General features: G+C 46.4%; 1 protein-coding gene across 44 annotated transcripts in view; it reads left to right on the forward strand.

The window, feature by feature from the left end:
- Positions 1-25,366, forward strand: part of SCRIB (scribble planar cell polarity protein) — a 122,562-nt gene that overhangs the window by 26,948 nt on the left and 70,248 nt on the right. For 39 of the 44 annotated variants that reach the window (XM_075086060.1, XM_075086038.1, XM_075086036.1 and 36 more), the window contains exons 6-16: positions 2,974-3,037; positions 4,267-4,341; positions 4,430-4,574; positions 4,930-5,048; positions 5,626-5,825; positions 6,948-7,114; positions 7,687-7,811; positions 8,886-9,011; positions 9,548-9,793; positions 10,262-10,579; positions 12,749-12,811. In XM_075086060.1, coding sequence (XP_074942161.1) covers positions 2,974-3,037; positions 4,267-4,341; positions 4,430-4,574; positions 4,930-5,048; positions 5,626-5,825; positions 6,948-7,114; positions 7,687-7,811; positions 8,886-9,011; positions 9,548-9,793; positions 10,262-10,579; positions 12,749-12,811 — 1,648 coding nt within the window. The remainder of the gene's footprint in view (positions 1-2,973; positions 3,038-4,266; positions 4,342-4,429; positions 4,575-4,929; positions 5,049-5,625; positions 5,826-6,947; positions 7,115-7,686; positions 7,812-8,885; positions 9,012-9,547; positions 9,794-10,261; positions 10,580-12,748; positions 12,812-25,366) is intronic. The other 5 variants (XM_075086037.1, XM_075086044.1, XM_075086083.1 and 2 more) reach the window with 2 other exon arrangements.

Consider the following 25,366-nt stretch of genomic DNA (forward strand, 5'->3'; position numbering starts at 1 on the left):
TCTGGCACCTGCACAGGGAAGGGGTTTGTCCTCATGTTCAGGTGGAACTTCCCGTGTTCCAACTTGTGCCCGTGGCCCCTTGGCCTGTCATTGAGCACTACTGAAAAGAGTCCAGCCCCATCCTCTTGCCATCCACCCTTTAGATACTTACAAGCATCGATGAGGTCCCCTCTCAGTCTTCTCTTCAAGGCTTTGAGACTCTAAGCAGTTAGGGCTTTAGTGTGGCTTCTTCTGTGATGGCCATGTCTCCCTCACTGCAAGACGTTGCTTTGACTCAGGCATGTGCTGTTCCCGATGGTTATTTTCCTCTGGGACCTCAAGTCTTTATATGACATCAGTTATATCTGCTTGTAGAATTCATGTGTCAACTTTGACCCAGAGGACAAGCACTTTCAAAAAGGAGCTGAAAGAGTCCGCACTGGTCAGCTCCCAGGCTTCATATCTGGTGATTACACAATGTAGAAGTGTGGTTCAATTTAATACTGTCATCTTGTTTCTGATGCCAATGTCACTGGATCTTTTCTGCACAGTTGTTGTCAGCATTAACACCCTGTCACAGAAAGGCAATGTTAAGAGACCAGCTGAGATGGCTCCACATGGAGTATAGCTACAAGGGAGAACGTGAGAGCCAAAGCTCCTTATGCCAAGCTGAGAAGAGGCAAGCAGAAGTTTGGGTCCTGGTGTTGGGAACCACAGCTGTCTGTTCCATGTGTCCTTTGTGTTCATACAGACAGGCACCACCACTGTGATGCACCTCTTCATTTATATGGTGTAATAGCTACATCCAAAGTTGGGCTTTCAAACTGCCGTGAAGAATGGTCCCAATGGCTTTTCACCATCTAGGAACCAGCTAGTATATGGAGTTTGAGAAGTCATTCTGTGACCAAACCCCTATGGTTTCTGGGCAGATCTCTCATGCCCAGTGCTCCCTTGTTTCCCTAGGTTAGATTTGTATGCCATCCAGCAAGATACTTGAGTTATGTTATCAGTTTTCGGGGTTTTTCTCTGAAAGATAAGTCCAGGCTTAATACTTATTCTGCATTGCAATTCCAGCATCTTTTCATCTTTACCCAGTTCCCCAAATCCTAGTTTTGGATGATTTCCAAAAGTAGAAAGAGGATGTTGAAGGCCAAGGCAATTCTCATCACACCTGTCAGTCAAATATGAGATTGAAATCAATGGTCAAAGAAATTTCAGTGGTACTGTCAGGTACTCTGCCCACATCTTATGCTCTTGTACTTAGTCTGCTTGCAAATTGTGCCCAAGAATGGCTCTAAACAAGTCCAGGTGGTCTTGCCAAAGAGTAGAATGACTTACCAAAATGGATGATGCTTTCAGTTTTCAAGGTTACTGAGCCCAGTAGGTAGATGGGCTTCAATACTGTGAATTTGTGACTCCATAATGCATCAGTGTCCTTCTGATTTTTCTTGTTGTTGAGCTCCTTAAAAGGTCCAGCTTGCAGTGACCTTTACTTGTCAAAATCTAATTTCATTGGTCAGTCTTCTGCTGTCAGCTGAGCTCTGAACTAGTTCGTCTTGTACAGCTGATTATTACTCCTCATCTCTCCCACACAGACAGGACACAGCTTGCAATAATTTGGGAGGGGTAGCTCACGTTGACGTATTCCATGCAATAGCGGAGGGTGATCTATACTGAGGCGTTTTGCAAGACCTCGTATATCAACATGGATTCCACATCTCACTTCTTCCTATTTTGGGAATTCAAGCTGTGAGGGTGCGAAGGGACAGTCAAGGCTGCTTCACCCTTCAGAGAAGTCAAAGAGCAAATGTACAGTCATTATGAGAGATGCTATACAAAAGAATCCTTTTGATGATCCTGTTGATAAACCTTTGCTTGAGTTAATAAAATATCTCAAAATTTACCACTGCATAAGGTAAGAACTTGCTTTTCCTGTGTAGCCCAAATATTCTTATAGCCAGGCCCAGGGAAGACAGACCTCTTCTATTGCTTTCTCACAGGTTCACAGCCCCCAGCTTCCTTAGTTTGGATGGTGTTGAGATATACGGCTCTATTTTTTGAGAAATATAGTGATTTCTGTATTAGGACAATTCCTTATGAAGAGAATAAGAAGAACTGAAGACCCTCCATACTGGGGAAGTGGGCAGGGCTGAGATGGCAGTTCTGCCCTAGTGTAAAGTGAGAGACAGCAACCCCTGTGTGGAGGTGGGAGTTGGAGTTGATGGGGTAGGACTGAGAGCTTGAGCGCACACGAACACCCGGGCCATATCAAAAGAACTGGTTTTGTGGCGTTGTAGGCTGCAGTCTTTTATATCATCAGGTTGTAATGTGCTCAGGTACTCAGGGCACATCCTTGGACCACCAGTGTTGACAGGCTTTGGTTCCCATGCAGGCTTCTCACAGTCTCTTGCCTAGTGAGCTTCTTGTCTGTACGTCTTGACCTCTTCTGAGACATCATGCAAGTGTTGTCTTTCCCTTTCTCTTAAGCAGCATGGGCGTCCCATTCAGGGAAACTGAGGCTGTTGAATTTGTCATTCCTGCCTCTCCCTGCAGCTATGATCCCCATGCCTCCTAAATACATACTGTCCTCTGCTGACTCTCTTCTGTTAGTCTGTGCCCAGGTCCCCATCCTTGCTACAAAAATGGTCAGCAGTTTTAAGGTGTGGCTTGTCATCTGTCATGTTTTTGCTCAAAGAGTATTTTTTGGTGGGGAGGAGAAGGCAAATTGCTGACAGAGTGGAAACTGGCCACTTGAGAACTGCTGGTGCTACTGAACCCGATTCTCTCGTGCAAGTGGTGTGGCTTGCGGAAGGGTACTAACTCCTCTAAAATGCTTGGCTCAGAGGGACTATGAAGGAGGTCAGGATTGCCCCACCTGTTTTAGGATTTATTAAAAAGTAAATAATTTGTGAGATGTGTGTCCCAGATGCTAACCTTCTGTTTGTTCTTTTTTATTTTTTCTCTCTTCCCCTCTCTGCTTGCTGTATCTTGCAGTTCACTCTCCTTCCTTGTCAAGTTAGAACAGTTGGATCTTGGTGGCAATGACCTGGAAGTACTGGTAGGTGAGGGATGGTGGGGAGGGAATACGGGTGGTTGGTAGGGGCAGAACCCTGTACCTCTGTGGAAGCAAGTGTTTTTTTCATCTGAAATGCAAAGACATAGACCCGCAGGTTGTTCGGGAAGATTCTGATATGCCCACCGGGGCCTAGTCATTGTTCCCAGCATAATGTTCCCTTCATGTGTAGGCCCTTGTGTCTTGCTTCCTACTGTCCTCGTGTACAACTTGCTCAGCTCTTTCCAAGCACTTTTGCACTGGGATGTTAATTCTTGCTATCTAGCTGCCTAAGGGTCTTTCCTTTTCACTGAGATTCTCTGGTACTTCCTTTCTCTTCTGTGTTGCACTGTCCCCAGCTGTTGCTTTTCACTTCTGCTAGGCCAACTTTCTGCCTTTCTCCTTTCTGATTTGATTTCTCTACTGCAAAGTGCAGGACCATTCGATGTTGTTCCTGGCAATGAAGTCAGCCAAGCGTGGTGTGTGTGCCCTCTGGGCTGAGGTGCCTCAATGGAGGGCTCTGAGCGTAAGGATGCTGAGACCCAGTGCACAGTCTTGACATCCAGTGATATTCTTTAATTCTGCAGCTATGGATTAAGCTGTTACTGAATCCTGCTCTCAATGTTCTGGAATGCTTTTGGGCAGAAGCCCACCTAAGTTGGGAGACAAAGAAGTTTGTGCAGCTTGCTATGCACAAGTCTGCAGCTTACTTGTGAGAACAGTTGTCTGGCACTTGAACCACATTCCAGTGCATTAACGCCAAACCCAAATGCTAATTGGTGTGTGTGGTGTTTGTGGAGTGATGCTGTGAACGTATGTCTACCATTGCTGGTGGTGCTGCTGTATCGTGTTGAGTTGGCCAGTGTTAGCCAAATGTTTGTTTTCATGTCTGAGAGGAGGAAGAGGAGAAAGACTCATTTCCTGTAAGGCCGGAATTTCCAAAACCCTGTTAAGTTCTTGTCTTGCCTGCTATGAGACAGTCTTTGCTGTTGTCTTCCATGCTTCCTGTTGGGACCTTCTGCAGCCAGTATGCCATCCCAGACATTTACAAACGTGTGCTGCTATATTGTGGCACACCAACACTTTAGCTTCATAAACCATTTGGTGAATGGTTCTAGGAGGTGTGAAAGTAATAACGTCTAGCTTTGCACAGGTGTGGTGTGATGTGTAGCATCCTAGAGCAGCTTCTCCCCTGTAAAAGGGACTGACGCTACTACTGTCCTGCTCTGTTACAGCCAGACACTCTGGGAGCACTACCAAACTTGCGTGAGCTTTGGTTAGACCGGAACCAGCTCTCAGCCTTGCCTCCAGTGAGTACCTGTCAGGGCCATTGATCCACCGCTCTGCTCCCTTCCTCAACTGCTCCCTCGAGCTGTGGTCTCTCCTTTCTGATCCTAGGAGCTGGGCAATCTCCGCCGCTTGGTCTGTCTGGATGTGTCAGAGAACAAACTGGAGCAGTTGCCCAATGAGGTCAGTGGGCTAGTAGCACTGACAGACTTGCTCCTGTCACAGAACCTGTTGGAATGCATTCCAGATGGGATTGGTGAGTATTGTGGGATGGGGAAGAGTTCAGGACTTCACTGCCAGGGCACCCTCCTGGTGGGGGGTGCTTCACGCAAGAGTGTATGTAACAAGGCATGAGGGCTTGACATAGTCACAGTAGTTGAGTGCAGAAGTAGTAGATGATAATGGTGAGCAGAACTCTACAGGACGAGTTCAGGTTCTTGATCTGCATCGTGCACGGGTGAAACCTGGGAACAACCCTGGGGGGGAAGAAGGGTATTGCCTGTATTGTTACGTAACAGAATCCCTAATGGGAGGATTTTTGGCCCGATGAACATAGAACACCGTCATTATCTCTGTGGCATAGTTCACACCTAGCTTGTTGCCCTGGCCAGGTCAGCTGAAGCAGCTCTCCATCCTCAAGGTGGACCAGAATCGGCTGACAGAGGTGACAGAGTCAATTGGGGACTGTGAAAATCTGTCAGAACTCATCTTGACAGAGAACATGCTGACAGTAAGTACACCAGCAGCCACCCTGCCTCTCCTGTTTGGTTTAGCCATGTGCCAGGGATCTCTTCCCATCTTCTGGCCTCTGAGTCAGATTTCTGAGCAAACTCCAGTTGCTATCCCTTCAGCTGCTTTGAGATACAGAGTTTCACCTAGCTCACGGGCTCTTGAGAAGACCCTGCTGGAAGCTGCCTTCTCTCACTGCTTTTTTCTCTGAAAAATTCTCCAGGATAGCTGTGATGCTGGCTCTGGAATAGCCAATCCTGAAGCCCATCCAATCTGATGGGAGCAGGACTACATCAAAAGCTGCATTTAGCGAGGGACTATGGAGTAGTGTAATTAGAAATGGCCCTGCTCCAAACTGCTCATGATTTTGATTATTAAAACACAAATATTGGGAGTGGACAAATGAACAGGAGACAAAGTCTTGACCTGAGGGAAAATCTGTCCCAAAGTTGTAGTGAGAACTTTACTGAAAATGTATCCGTTAGGACAGAAAGCAGCCTTTTTCCCCAGATAGAGGACTTTATGCCTTTATTCTACTGCTCTTATCTGCTGCAACTTCTGAATCGTCTCCTTCCTAGGCCTTACCAAAGTCCCTTGGCAAGCTGGCCAAGCTGACGAACCTGAACGTGGATCGGAACCGGCTAACATCCCTTCCAGCTGAGATTGGAGGCTGTGCCAATCTGAATGTGCTGTCCTTGCGAGACAATCGCCTGGCCCTCCTGCCACCAGAGCTTGCTAACACCACTGAGCTTCATGTCCTGGATGTGGCTGGGAACAGGTCAGCAGCAGGGAGGGTAAACAGGGTTGTAGGTGTGTTCCTAAGGAGTCTGCTGTGAAGGAGCAGCGTGGGCTGGTCCCTGGTGTGTTTTGGCAGAACTTGGTCTGTGCTTATCCCAGGATCCGTGGTTTGGAGAAGCCCAGACTGGCTGCTTAGGGCTCTGGAAAGAGGGTGTGTGTCTCGGAAGCTTTGCCTGTGAAGCTTTTTTCTGTGTTACTTGAATGCAGGGTAGAACTAATGCAGACGTGTGGAGGCATTTTGCCATGCGTGAAATAAAGATCAGGGGAAATCCCTGGTCCACTGTCTTCCTTCCTGCAGATTTTGTAGTTTTGTGTCATCAGTCCTCAAGTGGTTGGTGCCAAAGCCTTGTTTGTGCTGTGTGCAACACCACAGTGTGCAAAGCTACAAAGCCACGAAGAAGATGGAGACTCCCTTTTTACATGGAGTCCCATGGAGAGGACAAGGAGGAATGGACACAAGTTGCTCTTGGGGAGATTCCGGTTGGACATGAGAGGAAAATTTTTCACATTGAGAACAGTCAACCATTGGAATAATCTCCCCAGGGAAGGGGTTGACTTGGCCACATTGGAAACCTTCAGGAGTCGTCTGGACAGGCTGCTGAGCCATCTTGTTTAGACTCTGCTCTTCCCAGAAAGGTTGGACTAGATGATCCCTGAGGTCCCTTCCAACCTGTGGTTCTATGAAAAAAAAATAAATATCTGTGATCTGTTCTGAAAAATTCTGCAGACTTTAGCTGCAGTTCTGTTAGCTGAGGCTGGTATTTTTTGTAGCAGTTGGAAGCTGACCAGAGCTTCTGTTCGGAACACTCTCTGTATACTGGTCCATGAAAGCATAATTTTGCTGTCTTCAAACCCCTCTTCAAAGTTCACCATTTTCACATTGTTGTCCTCTGCTAAAAACTGATGAGGGTGGGTTACTGGAGTCCAGTCTGTGGCTATGGCAGAGCCATGTGCAGCACAAGCCAGCTGCTTCAGTATGTATGAGTGAGGGATCCTGCAGTGACTTGGCTCTGTCTCTCCAATGCAGATGAGACAGTCTGGAGCTGAGTTGAAGGTCCTTCATTACCAGATCAGTTTAACCAGCAGTTCTTTTCTTTTGCAGGCTGCAGAACTTGCCATTTGCTTTGACAAATCTTAATCTGAAAGCCCTGTGGCTGGCAGAAAATCAGTCCCAGCCGATGCTGAAATTCCAAACAGAGGATGATGAAAAGACAGGAGAAAAAGTTCTCACTTGTTACCTGCTTCCCCAGCAGCCCTCTCCTAGCCTAGGTAAGAGACTGCATTATGAATGCTGGAGAGTGCTGTAGGGAAGAGGCCTTGAACCTTTCTCTCTGCTTGGTTGGACTGTTCTTCGTTACTGTGATACCTGTAGCAGACCTAGACTCCCGAATGGCTGGTGGCAACTTTCCAAGGCAGAGATTGTTAAAACAGAGAAATTGCTTCTCTGCCAGGTGGTAAAGAAGCAGCAGCCGAGTCTTGAAGTCTTCTGCTTTGATCCATTGACCAAGCAGTTCATTGTCTGTAAGGTTTGCTTCCTGCCATGGTGATATTCTTGTGTTAATGTCTGATTCATGCTTTAACCCTACCTTTTTCCTTAGTTCTTGGGTAAGGACTGCTAGAGCTGAACCATTCAGGTCCTTTTGTAGAGGCTGCTGTAGAGCTGGTGGGAGATGTACAAGAGGTGACAAGATCTGGAGGCTACATCCTTTGTCTTCAAGGCCTCTCTGGTTTGATGCCATAGGCAGATACAGCAGAAATGCCGTAATGTGTTGAACTCTCTCTCATCCAAGCCCACAACCCTGCTCGTTCAGTCACTTCCACTGTGTTATCTTTCTCCCCAGAGAATCTTTTGCAGAACAGTGTGGATGAGAGCTGGACAGACACCAATTTAAACAGAGTCAGTGTGATTCAGTTTCTGGATGAGCCCAAAGTAGATGATGATGAGGAGTCTGGAGCTGAGAGACGGGTAAGAAGAGTTTCTGAAAGCTTGTTAGCTCCTTATGGAAATGTACGTACATTCTAAACCTTTTTTCCTAAGATGGGGAGTGATTATGGTGTTCTTGTTTTACCCTGTAATACTGCTGCGGACATGTACTACGTTTCTGCAGTCCAAAGGGCATTTGGTGCCCTCAGGAGACAAGAAGGTATAAAAGAGAGTTTCCTGTCAGGACTGGATTTTAGTTGACCCCCCTCATGGGGAAGAGCTGCACAGCCAAACTCAAGCCAGGCAATCTCCTCCCCTCCAAGAATGGAGCCAGGTGCAAGCCCATGCTGTGGAATATCCTGTTACTAAAGTGGTTAAATACTGTAGGCAGCCAGCCTCAAAAACTATGGAAGATCATTTTGCTTTAGTTGCAGATGCAAAGGGAAGTTTTCAACAAGTACTCTGTTGGTTTAAATCTCCTGCAGGGCTTTTTTCCCTTTTTATCTTGTGGAGAGAGATTGTCTTGAGATATGAATCCTTCTAATAAATTGTATTTGCATTTGTCCTTGCAGCATGTATATGCTGCTGGTGTTTGGAGGTTTTGTGGGTTTTTTGATTGTTTTTAACGTTGTTATTAATTTTAGAATACTGTTTTTCTTGACTCTTACCTGGGATGGGACTAGCTAAGCATCACAAATTCTGGTAGCATACAGGCTTGTGAGACATGTTAAGAAACACCACAGGGACTAAGAAAGTAATCCACCTGTGTTTCTTTAGGGGTTTCTGTGTTGACAGTTTTGCATTTACTAAGCCTGAAGCACAGTTTAAAACTTCCCATCTCTATAATTCCTCCCAATCCATATATCGGAGAGCAGGATAATGTCAGAGAGAGAGCTCTGAGAAGTGTTATCTGTCTCTGTTTCTTTCCTCTTCCCAGCTGCAGGCTATAGCAGCAGAGAGGGACAGATCAGATCCTGCAGCGTGACATTTAGGTCATGTCCAGCTGGGGCTCTAGCACTCTGATGAAACATGTTATTTTAAGTGGTTCGGTCTTGAGGCATGGCGCATGCTGCTATGACTGTTGAATCTCCTGCTCTGAGTGTTCTTCTTTGGTAGGGCTTACAGCGCAGAGCGACCCCTCACCCTAGTGAACTGAAGGTTATGAAGAAAGTGATTGAAGTTCGGCGCAATGAGGTGCATGCTGCGAAGCCTGACACGGAACTGAATTCTCCTAACGCAGAAGTGAGTGCTGTTCACTAAGAAATGGATAATTACAGAGAACATGGAGCAGACTTGGGGAATGGGGAGGCAGTGTGTGTAAGGTGGGCAGAAAGAACTTGCTTCTGGGAAAGGGACTGAGCATGGATTGCCTGGATTCCAGGGGCTGGCATCTGCCTTGTGGTGTCAGCTGGGGCCACTGACATAGAGCAAGAGATGCAACCAGGGTACAGAGAATGTTGTAAGGGAAATGTGTGCGCTTCTACCACTTCTGTCATAATGCAGGGAGAGGAAAAGGCGGCTCCGATGTTCCCAGTAAAGAATGATGGGAATGGAGTGCTCGGAGGACACATCTTGCTGCCCAGGTGTGATACTAAGAATAAATGCCTACACAGATGGTGGAACAGGGGTGGACCTAGCTGAGATGCAGTAGGCTTGGCAGGGAAAGCAGCAGGCAGCCTGAAGAAAAAGCTGGTTCTGTTGGTACTGGATTGTACCCACCTCACACCAGTCACATTACATTGCTCCATCTGCTTTGGTTTCCATCTTGACTTTTACAGTCATCTTCTCAGGAGAAGAGGCTGAGCACCATGTCAAATCGTAGTGAGGACTCCCACCTGTCCAACAGCACTGCTTCTGCTGACTTCAGGGGAGAGGAGCAGGGAGAGGAGGGAGAGAAGAGCTGGCTAAATGGGCAGGTGCCTGAGATGCAGGAGCTGGAGAAGGTGGCAAAGCCCAGAGCTGAAGAGGAGCATAAGGAAGCTGCTGGCCAAGAGGAGGAAGATGTGGAAGTGGAATACAATGAGGTAGGAGCCTAGGAACCTGCAGCAAGGTCATGATAAAAAGTGGAAGGACTTGAAAGTTTCAGAGAAAATGGTAAATGGATGTAAAGAGTGCGATGTGGGCATCACTGGAGGCAAATACAGGCCGTGGAAGCCACGTGCAAGTAGGCATTGAGACAGCCTGTGGGAGCTGGGACCATGAGAGACTAGGAAGGACAGTGTGCGAGCCAGACAAGGACTGTGGGGAAAATCAGGGTTACAGGTTTGAGTGCCCTCAATCCCTGGAGCTGACAGAAGTGTCTGAGTGAAGGAGTTGATATGGAAGAAGGCAAGTATGAAATTTTAATGTTTATTCCTGCATTGTCTTTAGCAAAAAAGCAGCAACATTGGCTTTGCCTGTGTTGGTGGGGGGCGGACAGCAGATTTCTGCACGGCTTCCAGATGTGGCTGTTACCTGAGGTTCACAACCTTTCTGGGGATTTGCCATTGTAGCCCACTGTACACTTTGCTGAGGACACACTAATACGGAGTGAGGATGAGGATGAAGATGAAGAGCGACCATTCCCAGTGGAAAAACAGAGGCTTATCCGGAAGGACACGCCCCATTATAAGAAACACTTTAAGATAACTAAACTGCCCAAGCCAGAGGCAGTGGTGGCACTCCTGCAGGGGCTGAACAGTGATGGAGTCCCCAAAGAGGAAGAGGAATTAGGAGGCTGCAATAACAACACAGAGCCTGAGGATCAGGAGGAAGCGTGGGATGAGGATGACAGAAAGAACGGAGCTTTATCTGCTCAGCCATCAGTGAAGGTAAGGTCTTGCGGGGAGCAGGGAAGGTCGGGGGGGTGCCAGACCTCCCTTCTGCTACCTTGAACTACCAACCAGATTGATGTGGTACCAATGAAAATGTTGGGAAGAGGTTCCAGCACTTCAGGAGAGACATGCTGGGGGTGGGCGCTGAAGTTTGTTCTGGGGCTCATATGATTGTCTAAGAGCTCTGCCATGTTGCTTATGTCTGACTCCTTGTGCCGCATCCAGATTCTTGCACCCTCCTCATTGTGTGTTATGTTGTGTTCTGTGCTGCAAGAACAGTCCTTTTGTCCCACCACTGACAGGTTCTTCCATCCCTTTCAATCGCCTCCTTGCTTGCTGGTTGTTGCACCTCATTTGCAACAGGATGAGCTTTATCCCTGGATGGATCTAATCTCAGGCTTATGTGCAGGCTGCTTACGCTTGTCTTTCCACCACAGTGCTTCCTGGAGAAGAGCGGATAGTGACAGCAGGCAGGAGCATGCCCTTGCCGTTGGTTCCACCCTGTGCCTGCCCCAGTGTGGATGCAGCCTGATGAAGTGTGCATTGGGATTTAGGGGAACTTGTGCTCTGGAGTTGTGCCATTACTATGGGCCGTGGGGCTGTGATGGGCCTTTCCGGTTATGCTGGGGGCTGATGAGATAGAAGGTCCTTGGCTCTACTCAGCTGAATCACCATGTTTGGTTAGGGGCACACAGAGGTTCATGCTTGAGGAAGATCCTCATAGTGGAATAGGAACATACTGATGAGGAACAATGCGTGAGGTTAGACCAATTCTTACTGTAATTGGTGTGATGATTTTGTGAGGTGTATTTGGGAGGCAGGTATTAGGTTGTGGCTGAATTTCCATCATAGTCTGACACCAACAAATCTCATGGGTGAGATGGGGGTCTCTGAACTGGTGGAAGACGCTGGAGTAAAATCTGTTCTTCCTGTTACCATACATGGTCCAGACTGCTGGGATCACTTCCACCCAATGCTGGAGTGCAGATTGCTCAGGAGAAGGTTTTTGCACTCAGGTTTGCTTTGGAGCCTTTCTCTCAGTGGATGCTTGCCTTGCTGTGTCTGACCTGATATAGCTTGCCCCTTGCTCCCTAGGGATGAGGCACGTAGTTTCCTTACTGTTTGTGAAGTTCTTCAGAATGAAAAGGAGTTGCTGCTTCTTGTGTGAAGCCATTTTGAGTCCCCTTCATCCAAGACCTGCCAGACTTAGGAAGTGCCCTCACCTAAAAAGCTTATTTTAGTCAGGGACTCAAAGCTGAGGATGCACTGACCCATTGGCAAAACCTGTAAAGTCTACGTAGGTGTTAAGACAACAGGTTTGGTGTGTCTCTCAGAAAGGCCTTTGTTATTGGCTAAGCTTTCTGCCTGGAAATCACAGTTTTCCTTTTCATGGGGCTGGGTTGGATGCCTGCTCCATGAAGGCAGATTTATTAGCTTGCCTCCTGAGTTGTCTTCCAGAAGTGGGAAAGTGGGGAGCAGCGTCCCTGTGCAGTGGAGTTTTGAGTAAGAGGTGCTGCATACATGCATTGAAGAAGGAGGTAGGACAGGGTGCACAGAAGGCTGAATCCTTAAACCAGAGGTTTTTTTGCAAAGACAGTTGGTTTTCAAGAGAAATTCTAAGGTTTCCTGCATTTGGGACCAGGATCCCTGGGTGTCTGGCAGGATGCACTGTTCCACCAGAGGCTCTCCCCTTTGCAGGAGGGACCAATGCAGTTTGATTTGGCATCGCTTCATTCCTGTGCAGCAGCTGGGTGGCACCAGAGGTCCCTTTGTGCTTTTCTCCTGTGTTTAATCCTTCCTTTTTCACTGAATGACTTGGTACAGAGGGGGTAAAATCAGCTAATAGAGTTCAGCTTATGAGCTTGGGGGTCACAGCCTCAGAGTGTCAACATGGTCAAAATATGGCCTTAAAGATGCAGCTTCCAGTTAGCTGGGCCAGAGAGCGCTGACACTCTGCGTGTTGTAAGCCCGGGGAACAGCCCTGTCGCTGGTACTCGCTGGTAGGTGGTAATCAGGAATGGTGTGAGTGGGGTCTGCTCTGGTGCTGTGTGGCCAGACCTATCAGAGTGGTGTGCGTTTGCGTGTTGGGTGGTGGTGGTAGTGGTGGCGGGTTTGGTTTATGCTCCACTAATCCGCATGCCTCTTTGCTGGTTCCTGTCCTAACAGGGGGTGTCGTTTGATCAAGCCAATAATCTGCTGATTGAACCTGCTCGCATTGAGGAGGAAGAGGTCTGTACCACTCCTACTGTTCTCTCTCTGCCAAAAATCATTCAGTCTGCTTGATTTGCTTCCCAGGCTCACCCATTGTTGTAGGGGAAACTCTGATCTCTCTGGGTCAAGTGGCTTCTGGACCTGACTGATCACAAACACATAATGATTGTTTCCTCCCCTGCTTTCACCTCCTTTCCCTACTTTTCCATACCTGAGGTGAGAATGGCTGCTGCAGATCAGGACTGAGATGGAAGAAATGTAAAAAACCAAAGCGGGCTGAGGTGGAAAGTTCAGCTCCTATTTGCTGTGCACTGAGGAAAGAGAAGGTGGAAGAAAATAAATGCATACTTCTGGGAGTGGTGGGTAACCCAGAAGGAGGAGAGGCCTCAGGAATCTGCTGAGTGCTGTGTACGACCCTGTGGGAGAGGGAGGAGGACTGAACTCAGGACGTGGTGCCATTGCATGAGAAGGGTGGACTGGAGGTAATGGTTCATGCATCTCATGCAATGCCCCACCCCCAGAATCCCCTCAAGTCTTCACATCCAGCACTTTGGGATGTCAGAAAAGGGTAGGTGGCTCTATAGGGTCCATAAAGTCCCCGGCACATGTATGGTGTTCTGTGCCAAAGTTTAAAGTCCTGTGTCTTGCTGCCTTAGCTCATCCTCTTGACTGTGATGAACTTCCTGAATTTGTTTCCAAGTTTTCAGGAGGCTTGCCTGATCCTTTGGGTCAGTGGGCTTTCTGCAGGCACTGTTTCCAAGGGACTGTTGGAAGCAGGGTGCTACTGCCACTGGCAAGAGGCAGAAACCATTGTTAGACCTAACGGCTTGCATGAAGGTTTCTTCCCTTAGGACAGCACAGTGGTACCAGGCCCGTGCATTACATGAGTGCTGGCGTGGCTGTCTCGGTTATCCTGGCTCTTTGCTACTCCTTCAGGTGTAAAATGGAGGCTTTTCTCTCTTGGTTTTAGAGGAAGACTTTCTGGGAGGGAGATGACAAATCCTTCCCACTTCAGGCAAAACATGAGCTGGCTCAGATGTGGTCCACTGTTAGTGTGCCCTGAAGACTTGTCCATATTAGCTCTAGGTCACTGAAAAATGTATTAATATTTCTTGTATTTCTCTTTTACATAGCTCTTCTGTCACTCAGAGGCAAAACTGAGTAGAGCCAGGTGCTTCCTGATCCCTCATTTGGGAAATCACTGCTCTTGGTCCTTCTTTCCTGCTGGAAAGAACATGTCACGTTCCATTTGCAGAGTTTTCTTGCTCCTCAAGGTGCAGTGGCCCAGGAAGCCTAGGTCTTGTATCAGGAGACAGTCTGCCTGCCTCTTCTTGGCTCCTGCCTGTGGTCCACCTGCATCTGATGGAAGTGCCTAGAACTTCTCTGTGGTGGCCGGAGAGGGTAGCTGGTTAGAGGCCCCAGGTTTGCTCTGGTGTCCCTGCAGTGCAGTCTCCTTTGCACAGATCTGTTCCCACACCGTAAAGAGCAACGTGGTAGTGCAGCTCCCAAGGACAAGCATACTACAGATCTACCAGATGGTGGTGGTAGCTGAAGCCACCCCAGAGCAGAGCAGCTTTGGGAAGCAGTTAGTTGTCCTGCAGCTCTGGGGGAGTGTCAGCTCAGTGGATGGTTGCTGACCTCTCCAGTCAGTTATACTCTGTCATTTTAGTGGAATCATGCTGGGCATCTGCCAGGACTGCAGCTCATGTGGAAGATTTCTCCAGAGACATCAGTGAAAGCAAACTGTGGGGCTCAGGCTGACAGTTCTGTAAATGAGAGCTGAACTCGGGCACTGTGCAGCTGGGACGCCTCGCTTATGCTGAGAGGGGTGCCCTTGCCCTCTTTCTCTGCATGTCAGCTGTGAAAAAGCAGGTGCCTCTCAGTGAATAGGTAGGTAGAGGCAAACGGGAAATATTCAGGGCCTTAACATCTATTTAGCATCTGAGTAAAGAATTAGCTTGGGAAGTGACTGATCCCAGAAATGGCATCTACCTGCTGTTTCCAGGGTTGATTTCACGTCCTTGAGAAAAGCCTGTTATAGCTAAACCAAAGGACTGGTGAAACTGAGCAAGACCATTGCAGAGTGGAGAGCCTGGTGTCCCTTGAGCAGCACAGTTTTAAGTTCATAATGCTGCTATCAGATTCCTTGCAGAATTTTATACATCTCTTGGAGAAAAGGAAATACTGATTGTGTGTTCTTTAGGCCTAAACCATAATCCTGAGCTGAAGACTAACCTTGCCAGAGTAGAGCTGGACACATCTGCCTAACTGCTGTCAACACCCCAGCATTGGGGTGTAGGAGCCTTGTGCTATGTATGCAGCTGGTACTTCCAGAGCTCCTTTAGCTGCTAGGGCCAATCAGACCCTACTGCAGTGAAAGAAAAAATTTTGTTAAAGCACTTGATAGCTGTTAGCGGATATCTGGATTCCACTGCTGACTCTGTTTCCAATGTTTTGTCTCAGTTTCCATCTGCACTGCAGAAGTGGCTGCATCTGGGTTGCGTGGAGGGTTAGAAGCTTATTTGAGCTGCTGTTTTAAAGGCACAAAGTTGCACCTGAAGTGTGTTTGTTTTCAGATAATTTTTGAAGAAATATTCCAGAAAGAGCTGCTGTGCAGATTGAAGGTAATAATGAAAAGGGGCCCCCAAATTCTGTTTAAGTGACCAATGCTTCTTTGTCTGCAGTAATGGCTGATGTCATCCTTCTGTGTTTGCCCAGGCTTAATCCATCTTCTGCAGAGCACCTGAAAATACAGGAGTCATGAAGGGCTCTGCACTAGCAAAACTTGTGCTGACTGAGGAGCTTTATAGGTTTTCCCTTTTCCCATGATGCTTTCTTCCAGCTGCACAAAGCTATATAGAAAGGATATGCTGCTAATTTCCCTCCCCAGGAAAAAACTAGGCTGATCTTAGATGTTCAGAGCGCCTTGACTTCCTTGCCGGAGGGCCTGCTCCTTCTGCTTAGATGTCATATCTTGTTGCTTTGGAGTCAGAAGCAAGTCAAGTCTTCTCCTTAAAGGAGTCTCGTCCAGTGGAAATTTCTCAGAAATATTACCATTAGTGTTTGAATGCAGGCTCATGCTTGGCACCACAATTACTGTTTGCCAGAGGCAGACCGTGACAGCTCAGCTTGGTCCTGAAGCATCCACTGTTAAGGGAGTTGGCCCACTTGGTGCATAGCATCGAGATGCCCTGCTGTCACATGCAGTCCTGTTGATCTCAGTGATGCTGCTGCGATGATGCCTTTACACTTGGGCCTCTGCACCTTGGTCTGTTTTTGTTTACTGGGTGGGACTGTGTACTCATAAGGACATTGTTAGGCTTAGAATTCTTATGCAGCAAATATGATTTTTCCTGCAATGTGAGCTGTAAATTTTAAACCCTGAAAAGATAATAAACTTCTCTTGTATAAATCAAGAAAGATCCTGTCCACCTGTATTTGCTCAACTGGCTTGACTAGTATATACTTTCTGACAGAGCAGAATCCTCGTGAAGTTATTAAAAGAGACAATGCTGCTTTCTCTCATTTAATTTTTTAAATAACTAAAGTTCCCATTGAGCAAGGGAAAATATGCATATTTTGTGTTTAAATTTGTCTGGCTTATTGCCATAAGAACATTTTTATGACCTTTTCCTACTGGGTTGAAGGGCCCTTAGACCCTCCAACAACTTCGAGGTAGGGATTGTAATCTCTTCTTGTAGATGTGCAACTTCCCATTCAGGTCTGTTAAGGCATAGTTTGGATACGAATCACACGCAAAGTGACAGAGATTACTTGTGGGATTGCTGCTTATTCATCATAATATAATCACTCTCTGTCAACCGCAAATTTTATCTGATCTGGAGCTTTCTTAAGGACCAAGTAGCAAACTGTGGAATGATTTCTCACACAAATGCAGAACTATCTGCAGAGGCACAATCATATGGTTTGCTTTCTCAAATAGGACAGAAAGCAACAGAGGAGTGTTCTTAAAAGAGAGAGAAGATACCATGTTTAATCTTCTGTGATTAAACTGTGAATCTGATTTTTGCTTTTGAAATAGGAAAATGTATATAGCAGATATGGGTCTTGCTGCTTAGGACGAGGATTATCCAAAAAATTTCAGCATTAAAATAACCCCTGGGCTTAAGTATTTGCATGCCTTTAAAAACTGGTCCCTATTTGCAAGCTCAGTAGTATTTTCTGACTGCATCTTTCTGTGGAGAAAGAGAACTCCTAGAATAGTCTTGAGACTTTGTAATGGAAGACAATCACCAGCTTGGATCTGGGAACTGAAACAAGGCAAGACTGGGATAGGTTGCCATTTCTAGAAGATATGCTTTAGGCAGAAAAGCACTGTGCTCAGTTCAGGACCAGCAAGCTAAATTTATGATGAAGATAACATGGATTATTTGGAAGAAATCCTGAAGTCAAGTCTCCTACCACCACTAGCAACCAGATACTATACTCTTATTTCATAAGTCAGTCAAACTTTTTATTAAATGTAGATTGTTTCCTCCTGTTACTCGACATGTGTGCACACGCTCAGGTTCTTCCTGTTGGGCGAAAACAAAAACTTTTCCAGATTTCTATTTCTTGAATGATTAGAAAACTTACATTCAAGCTGAACTTGCTTTTGTGAATTCCTTCCTTTCATTGTATTTTATCTTGGAAAAATCTGTTTCCTGCTGTCTGACCTTTTTTCTGCTTGTCCTTGGTATATTTTTATGGACATCAGTCACAATGCCTTCAAGCCTTCATTTTCCTAGATTCCAGAAACCAAATTTTTCTAGTATTCTCTTGTAGAATAGATTTCTATTCCCTGTTTTTCTCACTGCCTTTTCATTCACCTGTTCTACCTGAATTCAGGTTTGTTGACTGTGGAGAACATGGCAGAGTATATTCAGATTTCAGCTCACTAAATTCCATAGGTTTTTTTACACTTCAGATGTGTTAGTTTCTGTATATGAATGGGAATTCTCTTTAGCTACGTACTATTTGTTCCTGCGTTGAACGTCAAGGTCCTTGGTGAGTTTTGTCCTCCAGACTGGTGGTGTACTTAAAGATGTCTCTGCTTGTATGTCTTAAAATGAGTAATGCCAGGTTTAGTGCAAGAATTTTCCATTTATCTCACTGTCACCTTGGACAAATCCTCTCAGAGAATCATAGAATCATTAAGGTTGGAGAAGACCTCTAGGATCATCAAGTCCAACCGTCAACCCAACATCCCCCAGGCATCCTGACTTATGCCCTGAAGTGCCACATCTACACATTTTTTGCACCCCCCCAGGGATGGTGACTCCCCCACCTCTCTGGGCAGCCTGTGCCAGTGCTTGACAACTGTTTTGGTGAAGAAATTTTCCCCAATATCCAACCTAAACCTCCCCTGATGCAGCTTGAGGCTGTTTCCTCTCACCTGTCACTGGTGACTTGGGAGAAGAGACCAACCCCCCCCTCACTCCAGCCCCTCTCAGGCAGCTGCAGAGAGCGAGAAGGGCTCCCCTCAGCCCCCTCTTCTCCAGGCTAAACCCCCCCCAGCTCCCTCAGCCAGTCCCCATCAGACTTGTTCTCCAGACCCTTCCCCAGCTCTGCTGCCCTTCTCTGGACATGCTCCAGCCCCTCCAGGTCCTTCTTGTCCCGAGGGGCCCAAACCCGAGCCCAGCATTCGAGGTGGGGCCTCCCCAGCGCCAAACACAGGGGCCCCATCCCTGCCCGGCTCCTGCTGGCCACCCCAGTGCTGACACGAGCCCAGGGGCTGGTGGCCTCCTTGGCCACCTGGGCACTGCTGGCTCATGCCCAGCCGGCTGTCAGCCAGCACCCCCAGGGCCTTCTCTGCCGGGCACTTCCCAGCCCCTCTGCCCCAGGCCTGGAGCGTTGCCTGGGGTTGTTGTGACCAAAGTGCAAGACCTGGCACTTGGCCTTGTTAAACCTCATACAGTTCACTTTGGACCATCAATCCAGCCTGTCCAGGTCCCTCTGCAGGGCCTTCCTGCCCTTGAGCAGATCAACACTCCCGCCCAACTTGGTGTCATCTGCAGACTTCCTGAGGGTGCACTCAGTCCCCTCACACAGATCATTGGTAAAGATATTAAACAAGACTGGCCCCAAAACTCAGGTCACGGGAACACCACTTGTGGCCAGCTGCCAACTGGATTTTGCTCCATTGACCACAACTCTTTGGGCTCAGCCATCCAGCCAGTTTTTTACCCAGCAAAGAGTGCACCCGTCCAAGCCAAGCCTCCAGGTTTTCTAGGAGGATGCTGTGGGAGACAGTGTCAAAGGCTTTGCTAAAGTCCAGGCAGACACGTCCACAGCCTTTGCCTTGTCTACTAGGCAGGTCCCCTGTCATAGAAGGAGATGAGGTTGGTCAGGCAGCACCTGCCTTTCATGAAGCCATGCAGGCTGGGCCTGATGCCCTGGTTGTTCTGCACATGCCTGACTCTCCTACTGTGCTATGTAACCTTAACAGCACAATGTTGAAACAGATTTTAGAAGACAGTTGAAAATCCTCCAGTCCTTTCAGTCTTTTAATTGTATATTAAATGATAGGCCAAGATGGATGATTAGAGCAGTAAGAAATTATTGGACTGAGAGGAGTTTCTAAGTGAAATCTTGGTGTCAGAATGATATAAAATGAATGACTATGTCAATAATTTTACCACACACAAAAAAATCAATAAGAATAAGAATAAAAATTCTTTACTGCTGAACAGAGGTAGAAATAGAATGTGTTTCAATGTCACTCATTCCAGATGAATCTGCGGGAGTTCTATTCTAGGTTTTTGTCCTTTTCCAGTTTGGGAATGGGTCAAAGCTCAGTAGTTTTGTCCAATATTCATTTTGTTTTTCTTCATCTAAGAAGCTGAATGTCTTAATTTCTAGAGGGACTGTGTCCTGTTGCATTCTATAGGTTAGGCAGCCCAGTTCCTTTCAGGATCCCCTCTTGCTGTTGGTGTTCCCTTGCCTCTGGCAAACCTGGGTGCGATGAGAAGGAAGTACTAGCTTCTTAAATCCCTATATCTGGAAATCATTAGTGAAAGAACTAATCACAGAATCATAAAACAGCCTAGGTTGGAAGGGACCTCAAAAGGTCTAACATTTTGTGGGGAAGGGAACCTAGATGAGGTTGTCTAGCACCCTGACCTAATACATCTTAGAAAGCTCTACTGATGGGGACTTTACCATGTCCCTGGGGATTTTGTTCCAGTGAATGATTATTCTCACTGTAAACATTTTTTCTTACATTGAGATGAAATCATACCTCTATATGGGCACACACATATAGATCATGATAAATTATTCTTATCTATATGATAGCTATGTATTTATATCTCTATTCATATCCAGATCAATCATATTTGTATGAACCTAGTTCTTTATGGTTCAAAAGTTGTCATATTTAATATTTTTGAAAATGCATCCTTTCTTCATCCTCACTTAATGAAATGCTGTCCACTGTCTTGGAATCTCTTTGGGAAAGAGGATCTGCAGGAGTACAACAGAGCATTTCAGGTCGCCTGTCCTGTCTGCTCTTAATGCTGCTGTCAGTCACTGGGGTGTCCAAACGTCTCTTATTTGCCACTCTCTCTGGTTAGTACTAAACTGGGTGGAGAGGTATTTAGGAAGAAAGCAGTGAAGTGCTTGACTACTCTGATCTGTATTCTACCATCTCTGCCTTGTAAGTATCCATTCCCTTGGTGACAAAAAAAACAAACAAACCCGACCAGGGGAAGCAATAACATCAGAGCCAGAAAATCTTCAGCTCATACCCAGCAGGCTGCTCCTCTGACAAGGCAGGATCTTTCCTTCATGTTCCTTTTTCCGTTGTTCATTTTTAATTTAGTTCTCAACAGCTCATGCAGTAATCTCTCACCTTCCATTTGGTCACTGTTATTTTCAGCCTATCCCCTTGTCCTCACGAGTTACTGCTTACTGAAGCCAGACAGATTTAGCTCTTCTAATCTTTTCTGGTGAGTCAGTGCCTCTGGCTCCTGAACTCCTATGCGTCTCTTACATTTACATGCTATGTAATTACCCTTTCTTCTGTTGAGGTGTTCCAGGAAAAAGGACACACAGAGTTGAATGTGATGTCTGTGTAAAAACATCTCTCATGGTAGGTGTGAGGACTTTCTTTGGGGATTAGGAAGCACAGACCTTAGCAAGACATGGTGGGCCTCTCAGTGGTGTTTTCTCAGGTCCTTGCAACCTGTAGTTTAGGATTTCTGGGCTGTTCATACCATTGTACTAGACACAGTGGAGCTCCTGTCTATGTAGTTGTCTGATCTCTTGAATCCCTTTTATACATTTTAGTTCCATAGTATTTAGTGGTAAAAAATTATGTAATTTACTTGTGCTTTCTATTAAAAAGCATTTTTTTAAGCCTGCTGCTAAAATTTCAATTGATATCCGTAATTCCTTTGTTGTTACAAACATGGAATCATAATATCCTATGAAGTTATTAATGGCATGAAAAGATAGAAAGATGTCTATCCCTCCCACTCCCATATTAGAAGGCTCCTAGCCTCCCCTCATATAGAACTATTAACATTTTTTTTGTCAGTGATTTGGACTAAGATCAGGTATGATGCATCTCTCGGCAGAACCCTACTGCTTGTTTATTCACTAATGACTAGTACTTGACCTCTGCTAGTTCTTAGCTTATATAAATAATATACACCTAAACCCAGCATCACATGACGTCAATGTCTTGTGATAACAAGTTTCATGTTTTACCAAAGCTTGCCTGTTAAATCTTTACTGTTACTTTATCGGCCAAGTTTGGAGTCTTGTCAAAGAACAAAATAGAGGTGTGTATGATTTTTGAGAAACCTAATTTTCATAAAATTCAGCTGTTTGGCACAAGTCCTATTTCTGCGTGCCTGGTAAGAGGCATGCATGTGCTTCAGCTGCTTTTCTGGAACTGGTGCTAGGATGACGAGCTGATAGTTACAGGTACCATCTGTGTAATCTCTTAGTCTAACAGCACAATGTGAATGCTATTTCAGGGTATCAAGATTCCAGAATTTTATAAATGCTCTGTAAGCGTATTGGAGATCTCAGTCAGTTGTTAGGACTCTTGGGTACATGTTATCCAGTCCTTTTGACTTTTAAAATGGCTATTCTTCATGGATGATATTAAATAGATTCTTCAGCTGCTGTTGGAGTGAAGTGTGATTCATCACCTTGAAGTGATGCATGCCCATCATCATGCTTCTATCCAAATACAAATCAGAAGTATTTATCGCATGTTTGCATTTTCAGTGTCACTGTTGACAATCCTATTTAAAGTTTCAGGTGATGTAAATGCAGGGATCAGACACTTACATGCCTCCAGGTGTATATAGCAAGTTATAAAAAGATGCCTGTGCGTACAGAATCACAGGTTGGAAGGGACCTCAGGGATCATCTAGTCCAACCTTTCTAGGAAGAGCACAGTCTAGACAAGATGGCCCAGCACCCTGTCCAGACAACTCCTGAAGGTGTCCAATGTGGCCGAGTCAACCCCTTCCCTGGGGAGATTATTCCAATGGTTGACTGTCCTCACTGGGAAAAATTTCCCTCTCATGTCCAATTGGAATCTCCCTGAGAGCAACTTGTGTCTGTTCCCCCTTGCCCTCTCCATGGGACTCCTTGTAAAAAGGGAGTCTCCATCTTCTTTGTAGCTACCCCTTAAGTACCGGTACGTGGTGATGAGATCCCCTCTGAGCCTCCTTTTCTCAAGGCTGAACAAACCCAGCTCTCCCAGCCTATCCTCGTATGGCAGCTTCCCAGTCCTCTGATCATCCTGGTGGCCCTTCTCTGGACCCCTTCCAGCCTGTCGACATCTTTTCTGTATAGCAGGGACCAGAACTGCACACAGTACTCCAGGTGTGGCCTGACAAGTGCTGAGTAGAGCTGGATAATGACTTTCTTGCTGCCTTCTGGGAATAAAGCCATTAAACCCTCACTCCCTTGGGTATTTCTGGAGGAACAACTTGCTCTTTCAGCAGGTTCTGAAGTATAACAGCACCGTGCTTTGGCATGTTGAATCCTATGAATGTCTAGTTTGCTGCCTCTGTGTCTGCTGTGCCCTTGCCAAGAGCAAGTTGCAAAAATCCTTAGCTGGCAGTTGCAAGGCACAGCACTGAATACTCTTTCAAGTTGGGCAATACTCAGATATCCCTGGCTGCGACTGAAAAGTTAGCCTAGCCTGTCCATGTGTGCAACACTTCTAGTTTCTCCAGAACAGTACACATTTACTCACTACAACTTGGAAAATCTACAGGATCCAGTGAATCTTTTAAAAGATAGCTATATTAAAAATATTTGAAAAATAGGTTGAAATGGAATCAGTCCTTGTTTCATTGTGTTTCCCGGAGCTGTACAGGCAGAAACTCAGGCAGGACTGAGGGGGGTGGAGGAGAGGGAAGGGAGGTATAACTGCTTCCTTGGCTTGTGCTTTGGTGCCATCAGTGATAAATGGGGAGGAACAACCCCACGCACCAGTACAGGCTGGGGACTGACCTACTGGAAAGCAGTTCTGCTGAGAAGGACCTGGCAGTGCTGGGGGACAGCGAGGTGACCCTGAGCCAGCACGGTGCCCTTGGGGCCAAGAAGGCCAGCGATGTCCTGGGATGCATGAAAAGGAGTGTGGCCAGCAGGGTGAGGGAGGTCGCCCTCCCCCTCTGCTCTGCCCCAGTGAGGCCACATCTGGGGTGCTGTGTCCAGTTTTGGGCCCCCCAGTTCAAGAAGGGCAGAGAACTGCTCGAGCAAGTCCAGCGCAGAGCTGCCAAGGTGATCAGGGGCTGGAGCATCTCCTTTATGAGGAAAGGCTGAGACACCTGGGTCTGTTCAGCCTGGAGAAGAGAAGGCTGAGGGGGGAATCTCATCAGTGCTTATCAATATCTGAAGGGTGGGTGTCAAGTAGATGGGGTCAGACTCTTTTAATTGGTGCCCAACAACGTGCCAAGGGGCAATGGACACAAGTTGGAATGCGGGAAGTTCCACCTGAACATGAGGACAAACCCCTTCCCTGTGCGGGTGCCAGAGCAGTGGCACAGGCTGCCCAGAGAGGCTGTGGGGTCCCTTCCCTGGAGACATTCACACCCAGCCTGGACGCGGTCCTGTGCCCCCTCCTCTGGGTGTGCCTGCTCAAGCAGGGGGGTTGGATGAGGTGATCTCCAGAGGGCCCTTCCAAACCCTACCATTCTGTGATTCTGTGATAAATGGGTTTCCCCCTAGTCTTCAGTGGGAGTTGAGGGAAATGACAACTCTAGACTGAAGTGGCAGCTTTTTCAATTTTCCCACTTTTCTCCTTCCCCAGTAGTACCTTTCTATGGAGGGCATGGATGCTTGTCTGCCTGGGAGGAGTTGGGAAGAAGCTCTGGATATGTTGCCCACTTAATGGTTTGCCCTTTGTGCAGAGGAAGGAGTGAGAGTCAGTTAAGCAGCATGTTTCTAGGTGGGGAGTGTCACAGATCAGTTGTTACGTCTGAGATGCGCTGTTGCAGGGTGGTGGGTGGATCTCTGGTTCTAGGGAAAAAAATGCAAGAAGAGAAAAATGCTCAGGAAAGGCACTGGCAAGAGTGATTGCAGGGGTGGAAGCTGTGCTGTCCCTGCTCTTAGGGCAGCTGTTTGCTGTGTTTCCAGAGTATCAGTCTAGACATCATGGAAGTCAAGGCAGCTGTGAAGCAGCCTTAGGGCAGATGCACTTTTGGGAAGAAGTAACTTACTGGTTTAGTGCAAAAAGCAGTGTCTGGGCTCTCATGTGAAACATTGAATATAAAACTGAAAAACCCTTATAGGCCTTTCTGGGTCCAGTTCCTTTTTTCTTAGGTTCACATTAATGTAAATTATTCTTTTCATAGGGTTCAAACAAACATTCACCAGTTCAGTTTCTTACCACAGTCTTTTTATGAGAGAACTAATCTGCTTTGGGAGTTTGAAATCTCCTTTGCAGTGTAAATATATTTATGCCCAATTCAAGCCCATTTGCTGCTGTTTTAGCAATGTCTTTGAGTTCAATTGGGTCTGATTCCTCCTTGGTGTTTTGCTTTTTCAAGATATGTTGCTAGACATAAGGTTCTTAGCCCTCAGTCCAGTTGACTTTTCTGGCAAATTTCCCTGTATTTTCAGCCTGGTTTCATGAATTTGTGAAATCCATGGGTTTGTTGTTTCAGTTAGTTTACACAATCAACTTACTGTGTGACAGAAAGTGACTTTCTGTAACTAGTGACATTGTATATTCCTTGCTTGTTAAAAATAGCAATTCTGTCCTATTGATTCAGCCACTGAGCAAAACCATCAGCTATCTTACTTGGAAATGCCTGGATTCTGTTATTAAAATACTCTCTAGTCCTTGTCTGGAGACCTAGTTTTCCATTGTCTTTAGAAGTTTTTGTGTTGCTCTAAAGACTTATATCTATATTCATTACTAAAATCCAGAAAAAAGTGACATTTGTAGTTAGATCCTAATAGACTTCTTCATGCAAGAGGCCCTAGTCTAATTTATAACTGTTTTTTAAAGTATCCTATCAATGACATGCAATGCTCTCTCACGACTACTGCATTTTTCTGTCTCACCTGAATAATCCTTGTTTTCAATACTTGGATTTT

Source organism: Phalacrocorax aristotelis, chromosome 2 (genome assembly GCF_949628215.1).
Source record: "Phalacrocorax aristotelis chromosome 2, bGulAri2.1, whole genome shotgun sequence".
NCBI lineage: Eukaryota > Metazoa > Chordata > Aves > Suliformes > Phalacrocoracidae > Phalacrocorax > Phalacrocorax aristotelis.